The 9,513-nt window shown below is 37.5% G+C and overlaps 1 protein-coding gene across 2 annotated transcripts; it reads right to left on the bottom strand.

The window, feature by feature from the left end:
- Nucleotides 1-421: 421 nt before the first annotated feature.
- LOC109065111 (choline-phosphate cytidylyltransferase A-like) lies at nt 422-8,850 on the bottom strand. Of its 2 annotated transcripts, none has more exons than XM_019082123.2 (9): nt 8,661-8,850; nt 5,681-5,805; nt 5,498-5,597; nt 4,013-4,129; nt 3,706-3,918; nt 3,483-3,561; nt 2,623-2,765; nt 2,319-2,507; nt 422-2,092 (listed from the first exon to the last, which is right to left on the bottom strand). In XM_019082123.2, exons 3-9 carry the CDS (start codon nt 5,573-5,575, stop codon nt 1,856-1,858), a joined length of 1,056 nt encoding a protein of 351 aa, XP_018937668.1. In that variant the 5' UTR covers nt 5,576-5,597; nt 5,681-5,805; nt 8,661-8,850; the 3' UTR covers nt 422-1,855. The 2 variants fall into 2 exon arrangements, with proteins under 2 accessions (XP_018937668.1, XP_018937666.1); XM_019082121.2 differs by having other exon boundaries at nt 3,706-3,857; nt 8,661-8,849.
- Between the last annotated feature and the right edge of the window lie 663 nt (nt 8,851-9,513).

Raw genomic sequence — 9,513 nt, 5'->3', positions numbered from 1 at the left:
TGCATTATGCTGGAAGAGTATGGATGCTCCATCCATGAAAATGTGGATAAAGGAGATAACAAACTGTATCGGACTGGAAAGGCTAACATATATTGCTAAATGCAAGAGGAAAACTTTGATCAGCTGTGGGAGTCATACATTAATATCATGTAAACTGGAATGTAGACCTTACAGAAAAAGACTTTGTAAACATTGTCTGTAACAAATTCATATATTATTGTTTACTTTATATATATATATATAAAAAAGGTGTAAGCATGTGTACTTGTTCTGTGGTTATAAAGTGAGAAAATGACAATAAACATATTGGGGGGGGGGGGGGGGGGGGATCTGATAATATTACCTAAATATCGTAAGTAAATATGTTGCATCTTTGTAGCTATTTAAATTGCAAAAAAAAAAAAAAAAATACAACAAGATCTTTTACATTAGACACTATTTATTTGTCTTCCTGTCTCTGTTGACATCCTGTACAATCAAAGGCTGACAGGACAAGGGAAGGCAAAGTTAATAAAATAATCTCTCCTAGATTCGCTTAATTTGTGCAAAGGAAACGTCAGAGGCTGGAAAAATACAGACATTACCATAAAAATGAAGCAGACCAATAGTTGAATTCTGACATCAGTGCAAGTCTGGACAGCAGTTTGTTGAGCCTCTGCCTCGCATCAAATTATGAAATGAAAACAGAACATGGGTATCATAATCACTGGTGGTACAATCTCAATTTAAACATGACTAAAACTGACCATTGCATATCCATACATGTACATAAAAAATGGTGAATGGCTCTTCAAAGTGAATGTAAAGGGTTAAATAAAAGTTAAAGATGTCATTCACCACAGAACATCATTTTGTCCCTCAACTGATCAACAACTGACAGTACAACTCTTAAAACAATGACAGAAACTTGCATTTTGTGTAAATCTCAACAGGTTTTAGTTAGAAAAAGATTTTCTGTCATACTGGACACCGACTCCAGATTTTAAGTTGTATTTAACCCAGAAGTGGTTTCATTTCATTCATTAACAATTATCAACATCTCTGTTGGTTTGCCTTCAAAATGTGCAATACCCATTTTGCAGAACCTAATTATGTAATTATCAAGCTTGAGTCCAGACTAAGATCTAAACTGAACGTGGAAAACTAGCCCTTCAACCTAAGTTTTAGGATATTCAGTAAGAGCTCTTTGAAAGAGAACCATCACAGTGAGAGATGAAAAGGGCATTGTGCAGTGAAGAAATAATCTACTTTCATTTTTACAGTAAAAACAAACAACTCTTCATGTGATCAAGCAAATATATTTAAAATACAGTGTTCAAATCTGGAATTCTGACCTTTACTAAAGCATGACACACCAAATTCAAGTAGGCAAACTATCATTTTCCACTCAGTCATGCCTGTATAACATTGGCGTGTTTTTCTAATTTGCAAAATTATTAACCACGACAACACTGATTATGCATCTTGCAATACAGACAAATAGATTTCTCTTTTTTTTTATCTCTTGTATTTAGAGTGTTTTCAACATTAGACATCAGATCTCGGCCATTCCAAGAGACACATGACTTATGAGATGTCTAACAATTATAGATTACGACATTAAAAGCGAACTTAAATCAAAAATAAAATGCATGTGCACTCATTTTAAAACACATAAAAGCCCTGCCTATCCAGCATGATTCGAGACGAGACGCTGAAGTTTGAATACTCACATCCCATCGCTGACAATGACTTAAAAACTCAATTTTAACCCTTCATAATACAGAGAGCGAAAACGATGAGTCGTGAAAGGATTGTTTTGTTTCTGAGGTTGGATTGCCGGTATTGGAAGACACGTGTGGTGTGCTGTGGCACTCTAATCTTCGTCGTCCTCCTCGTCTTCGCTGATGGCCTGACCGCGGGCAGTGTAGGTGTAGCTGGACAGGGCTCTGCTGTGATGTGAGGAGGGCGAGGAGGGGGGGGAGGTTTTGGTGAAGAAGGGCAGACGGAAGGTTGGAGACGGGGAACGCTCGTGTGTGGGACTGCTGCTGGGACTGTGCCGCGGACTGATGGCCTGAAGCATTCGCCCTTTACCCTCCTTCAGCATGTGCTTCTGTTAGAGAGGAAGACAAGCCATTATAAGACCTTGAGTGGAATCAAAGATCTTATTTCTTATTTTAATTCATTCCCTTAACAACTGCCATATTCAAGAACTAGGCTTCTCATGATTTTGGACCAACTGGATATACTGTATGAGGGGATTTTAAAAGCGGGAATTCTAGAAACATGATGCTGACTTTGAAGTTTTGGGACAGAGCTATAGGTAAAGAGATACCCACCAATGCCCCCTCAGGTCCAAACATCTGCAGGAAGTTGCCGATGAACTCGCGGGACTTCTCTTCCCATTTCTGGATCAGATCGATGCTCTTCTCCTCCACCTTCTGCACAAATTCTTTACTCTTCTCCTCCACGTCCTTCACCTTCTTCTTCACTTTGTCCACACGCTCCTGAAGGTGGTACTTCTTTTCCTGTGTGTCGTAATAATGCACAATAACTAACATAGACTGTCTAGGAAAATCTCATTTCTGGTAACTAGTCTTAATCTTGAGATCATGCTCTACTAGTAAACGAATGAAGGCTCACATTGATGAAGCTGACGTTTAGCTCTTTTGCGGTGTAGCCACGCTGAAGATTCCGTCTGACGTACACGTCATAATCACGTACGATGCGTGTAATGATGTCAGAGGTGGAAATGCCCTCTGTCCGTTGGGTTGGTGCAAACATTCCTGTGCAAACCCAAAATTAAAAGGAAACTGTTGTAAAGATTAGCATGCCAATTAAGAACAAGGACGTGCATTTTTTTAACCAACCAACTTTTTGTCAAAATGCATTCGCTTAACCCAGTTTATTGATTACGGACTATTATAAATATGCCGTTCATGGGTTTATCTCCCCTAAAAGTTTAAATATTGAGCCTCCCAGGCACCATGGAAACATTCAGCGTGGTCCAATAAGATCAGTCAATCTCTTTCCAGCTCAACCAATAGCGAGAGTTTGGGGGCGTGGCTACTGTAGCAGGCTGAGCCAGAGGGTGTTTACTCAGCTGTCAGTGTGGGACCAAGACTGAGGCATTAGATTGGATTTGTTTACAGAAATGCAACCCAAAATACACAGAGACAGACAACGGGGTAAAACAAGGGCAAACATTTGTGGTTCTTTTACGGGTTTCAATCGAGATGCCGAACTAGCAAAGTTTCTTCTCGACAGTTTTGCCACAGATGCTAGCTATTTACTGTAAAAGCCCCATATAAAATAGTAAAAAAATCTGAAGAATCAATAGGAGGGGCATTTGCAAATGTGCTTTATTTTTGTAATTCAACTAGGTGTCGCTATTTGCGCAGAAACTCCACACTTTACCTTTAAAATAAAAAGGATTTCATTGATTATGGTTCATACTCGAAATTTCAGCTGCAGAGACTGAAACCTGAAGCTGTTGTCCTCACCTGCTTCTTTGATGTGCTTGTAAACATCATCACTGTCAGCTGAGGAGTATGGGATATCATCATGGGCCACAAAGTCGATTTAGGTATCAAAAAACACAATCTTTCATTACATAAAGACACAATTAATTGGCTCACTGCTTGGTTCTTCTTTTACTTTCTTCCTCCAACACTAATTCATGTAAATATGTGTATTATACTACTGCTCCGTTCTCTCTCATCTTACCCGATGCTTGGTGAGGAACTCGGGCGTGAGAGTCCACGGAGCATTCCGGACCACCTCGTCCACATAGCGACAGTGACTAACCGCGTCATAGCGTTCATCCTCGTTCATGACGGTGAAGCCCTTTAACTTGTGTGTGAGGTCATCACTACACACTGCAGAGAGGCGCGCGAGAGAGGTGCTAAATACAGCTCTGACATTAAGATGGACTCTGTGCTACATGATCAGAATGATAAACAGTTCAATAACTCTACAGACACCGTGTCCTCAGGACTCTTTATAGTTGCCCAAGCTGCTCAGGATTACTTACCACCAACAATAAGATGAGTGTTTGGGAAAAGGCATTTAGCCTGCATGAGAGCGCGGGCATGTCCTGAGTGGAACATGTCGAAGATGCCATCAGCGTACACCCGCACAGGTCTGTCAGCTAGAAACAAGAAAGAGGACATCAGCTTTTATGGCATCAAGGGAACTACTTAATTTAGACACACATTTCAAGTCAGTATGAAAGGTGCAATTCTTTAGAATTTTACAAAATTATGTAAAAATAAACAGTACCGTTGAAAATTGTTTCCGCCACCGAATAAAATATAAAACAAAGTAATTGCAACTTTTCATCTCACAATTATGAATTTTTTTTCTCAGAATTGCTAGATAAACTTGCAATTACGAGTTATAAAGTCAAAACTATGAGTTATAAAGTCAAAATTAGGAGTTATAAAGTCAGAATTGCGCAACTGTGACTTTATATCTCGCAATTTTGACTTTCTTTTTTTCCTCACAATTGCGATTTCATATCTCACAATTCTGAATTTTTTTCTCAGAACTGAGAGTTATAAAGTCAGAATTGCGAGTTTATATCTTGCAATTGTGACTTTATAACACACAATTCTGAGAAAAAAAATGTGTGTATTGTGATATGTGTATTGTGAGATAAAAAGTCACGATTACCCTGCTTTATTTTTTTTATTTAGTGGCAGAAACTTTTTTTTAGTGGCAGACTTTTTTATTAAGAAAAAAAAATTATTTAGCAAAGGCTCAATAAAATTAATCACAAGTGACAATATTTCAAAATAATATTGTTCTTTTGAACTTTCAATTCATAAAAGAATCCTGAAAAAAAAAAGTCAGGGTTTGAATATACTGTTCACACTGTTCTGTACTTACTGCCAAGGTAATAAAACACAATATATAGTGTTATAAATCTACATTACATTTTTTTTTTTTTTATTAAAATATAAAAAACAAGATTTTCAATGTTAACAACTATGGAAAGGTGTCATTATTATTATTATAGTCTGTGGAAATGGTCCACAGGTCTTCCACAGGACGATAACCTTGGAAAGAACAATGACATCTGATAAAAACCTGAAATTGTTGAAAACAAAACACTACACTATTCAGAAGTAACAAGTCCAGATATGCATGCCCAGCCACGTCTGAAAGCAACAAATGGAAGAAGAAAAGTAGGCCAAAATGCCATTAGAGAGGTGAAGGAATGTCAAGAATGTTTATAAGACACACTTGATTATGGTTAAATCATCCAAAGAACATAAGACATTAAATCAAGGGTGCCAATAATATTGTCAAGGTCAGTCTGTGTGGATACAATGTTGAAATAATGCAAGAATGTTGCAGTACAAATATGCATTATTTCAGGCCAGGACCGTATATAAAGGCCATTGACCTGAATACAGTCATGCACTCAGTGAATGAAAGTAACACGTAACGTGTGCATTGTGCATATCTGAATGGGTGTGCAAGAGGGATTCGCTACACAAGACAGATAACCTACGTGGAGTGCCTTTGCGAGCTTCCTCCATGGTGACGCGCTGATATGGCTTCTCTTCCATTGACTCCAGCTGATCTGCATACGGAGCCGGGTATTTCAGACCCTGAGGGGCGAGAAGAATCACAGCCTTTGGGCTCAAATACCATCTCTCATCTGTACACACGCTTACACCTCTATCTCACGCACCACTGTGCATCGCTTTATCTTCAGCAGTTTCTCGCCCTCCTCTGCCTCTCCATTTGAACCTTCTCTCTTTCTCTTCCTGGACAGTCGGGCTGAACCGTGGGCCTCCATTCAGGCTCTGCTGAAAGCTACAGAAACAAAAAAAAAACAAGAATGATGATCATAATTAAAAGGCATTTAGTTGTGCACTGGGTGGTACAAGAAAAATACAGAAATCAATAGAAGCGTGACCCCAGATACTGCAAACAGTGTTTTGTAACAGCTGTAAGTTGCAGAAAAGATGAAATATCACTGTGTCAGGAGATCTGGCTGTGGTGCAAACTATTCGGCCATGTAGAAGATAAATGTCCAGGCGTCTATCTGATCTTCACTGGTCAAGTTAAAGGGCTGAATCTCATGAAACCTGCCAAGAACATGACCAAGTGCAGTATTTTGGGATGCAATTGCATTCTGCATTAGGAAACAGGGCTATTTTAAAAGAAAATAATTTCCTATTTATTCCTAATTCCCCTCCAACAACAACACTCTTATTATTGAAAGAAAAAAAACATATTATATACATAAACACAGAATTTAATGCACTAAATCTAATAATTTAAATAATTAAAAATAATTATTTAAATATAATAAAATATTAAAATAGTTTTAATTTAATATTAAAATACTGTTGACAGAATGGTTTTCATTACTTGATAACATTAATGACCATTTTTTCGTGTGTTGCATTAAAAAGAATTTGAAATTCGTGGTGAAAATGTGCTTAACTGTATATAAAATGAAGGCAAAATGCAAATTACATTTAAAGGTCCCAATGAAACTGAAGTAGTGACAGACATTTTCTTACGTACTGTGATAATCGTAGAAGAGGAGCGGGGTTTAAACAGACTAAATGATCGGGAAAGTCCAACATCCGTCACCAGACAGAAGTCTGAAGTTCTTCCAGATGACTGAATTATGACATTAAGAATTATAATTGCGAGATATACACTCAGAATTCTACCTTTTTTCTCAGAGTTTACATTTCGCAACTCGCAGTTTTTTCTCACAATTGTGTGTTTTTTCCACCACAGAATACAATTTTAGAATTTTAGAATAAAAGCCGGTAATTGCAACTTTTTCTCACAATTCTGATTTTTTTTTCTCTCTCAAATTTGCAAAAAAAAAAAAAAAAAAAAAAAAAAAAGTATGAATTGTGAGATATAAACTCAGAATTGCAAGAAAAGAAAGTCTAAATTGTAGGATAAGTCACAATTATTATTATTACTATTATTTTATACATTGGCGACACAGGCTTCCACACAAATAAGACATTTCTTCATGAAAAGAAAGAAAAAAAACGAGGTTTTAGCTCATCCAGTCAAGACTGCGGAGGAAAAAAGTTCATCTTAACAGAAAATAAGTACATTAACCCTTCCGCACGTGAGTTTAAAATATTCAAGCTGAGACCCCGGCGAGAGTTTCTTTTTCAGACGACCGTTATTTAGAGTGTTAATTCTATAATATAATTTAATTCTATATTATAGATCAGTGGTGTACGGCCTTATTGTTTCCATGGCGACGCGTCATCCTTGTCATGTGACACACCAAAGCCAAAATAGATCTGCATGACACATGGATCGCTTTTATTTCGTTTTTCCTGTTTTATTCAAAATATTCACAAACATGCTCACTATATTATGGTATATCTGATATTCCGATTCTGAAATATGTGCAAGTAAATATATTTGGTAGTTTAAACACTTTTATATCGACCGTGTTAGTTGATCTATACCGGGTGATGGGCGCCGCCATGTTAGTTCGCGCTGAATCCGAGCTGCACGCAAATTCATCCTTTCCTCCCGAAACACGTTAAAGTAGGTCTCCGGTAAACTCGGAGAAGGGCACAGTAAACTTTATAGTTACCTACACAATCTCTATATGATATCAACAAAACAATTAGTCAGATTAGATTTGTAAGGGTCATTATTGCCGTTTCCATAGACACCAACGTGTATTTTACAAACTGTAAATGTATGTTTTTGCTAGTACTTATGTGTTTTTAAATATCTGAAACCTAAAATAAGCATCATATGGTTGAAAACACTGAATATTGGTGATAATATGTCCAGCGCTCAGCGCATCCGTTCTGGCTCTGAGCCAGCCAAAGCGCGAAAGCGGATTTAAATTCAGCAGTTGATGACGTGACGCACTGAAAGTTCTAATCACACCGGTGTGATCGTGCGCGCTAAAGGGTTAAAACTGAGCTCAGGCAAACAGCAACACAGCTTTCCATCCAGAACAACTTCCTGATTCTGAACATTCCTTCATCTAAAGTGAAACACAAGCCTTGAGTCTCATCCGGGTGAATGCAGGAGTGACTGAAGCAAAAGGAGAGAAATGTGACCCGAACACAGCATTACTTTCATCCACTGTAACACACTCATAACTGACACAACTAGAGACGACCCTGCTTAGAGATCTGGCACTGACAGACAAACTAAACTAAGGCAAGATTATGTTTCAGAGCACACACTGGCATGAGCTGCAGACAGATCCGCACTTCAGGCTACAATACAAACACAATCCCAGTACTTCAGTCTATATCTATGAGCAGAGTCCGAATGATTTCTGAAGCAAGCACACTATTTGTGTATAACGTTATATTGCAAGTATAACAAAACCAGTAACAATTAGTTCAGAGACGAGGGCAACCGTTATAATGCTCCACATCCCTATCATGTAAATTAGCACTAACTGCTGGATTTCAAGTTCTGAGATAAACACAAAACAGAAGGAAGGTCTTTTATACACTATGAACTAACAGTGGGAGTGTCTTAAAAAGTGTCAGTAGTTCAACTAATTTAACATATTTAACGTACCTAAACAACTAACTTGATAAATACAATGTTTTTCAGCTCGCGAGACGCTGACACAGATAATACACTAACTTAACGTTAGCTGGTTCCTGTTGTTTATCTTTAGGACACAGTCGGGAGCTGCTTACCCTTGCTTTTTTAGTGCAGTTATTCGCTCAGATGGTGTTTGAAGGTTTGTGTTTCTTCAGGTCGAAGTCTGTCAGAGTCAGAGTCGGAAGAGACTTGTCTCTGTTAGTGATCTCAGATCTGACAGGAGCCACAAAAGAAACTGCGATGATGACCAACTTAATTCGGCTCCAAGATGGCGGCCACACCATGAGGATTTCAAAATAAGAGTCCAACCGTCGCCCCCGCGGGTTAAAGTAGGACTGCTATTCAGCCGTTGAGGGAATGCAATTAATTTATTTTTATTTTTATTTCGCTAATATAACTGGAAAATGTTTGGACACACGTGATTCTCACGATTCCCGCCGTACTTGGCCGTGACTCAGTCAACACAGTGACCTCAACTAACTATAAATAGCTAGATTTTCTTGGTAACACTTCACAAGAAACTTGAAAAAAAAAAAAAAATAATAATAATAATAATAATAATTAAATTACTACTTTAAATAACGCTTTTCTGAACATTTCTTAAAGGCATTGATTGGCCAAAAATAAATAAAATAAAATAAATAATTATTTACCCTAGCGTGTATGACTTACTTTTTTTTTTCACTACTAAAGCATAAAACACAATATTATACCTTTCACAAAAAAATGTGATGGAGAATTGCCGAAAAACCCTCAAGGGGCTTAATTGGTGGCAATATCCATAGAAAATTCTATTTAATAAATTAAAAAATAAATAAATTACTTCCTTCTGTGCAGCACAAAAGGTGTTTTGAAGAATGTTACCACTGACTTACATTGCCTTTAATGTTTATTCAGATTTAGAAGTTAAAGATCTAATAATAATAATAAATGTTTTATCGTATCTTC

The sequence above is a fragment of the Cyprinus carpio genome, chromosome A2 (assembly GCF_018340385.1).
Source record: "Cyprinus carpio isolate SPL01 chromosome A2, ASM1834038v1, whole genome shotgun sequence".
Lineage (NCBI taxonomy): Eukaryota > Metazoa > Chordata > Actinopteri > Cypriniformes > Cyprinidae > Cyprinus > Cyprinus carpio.
The sequence above is the reverse complement of the archived record's forward strand: the minus strand, read 5'-3'. Positions and strand labels throughout refer to the sequence as shown.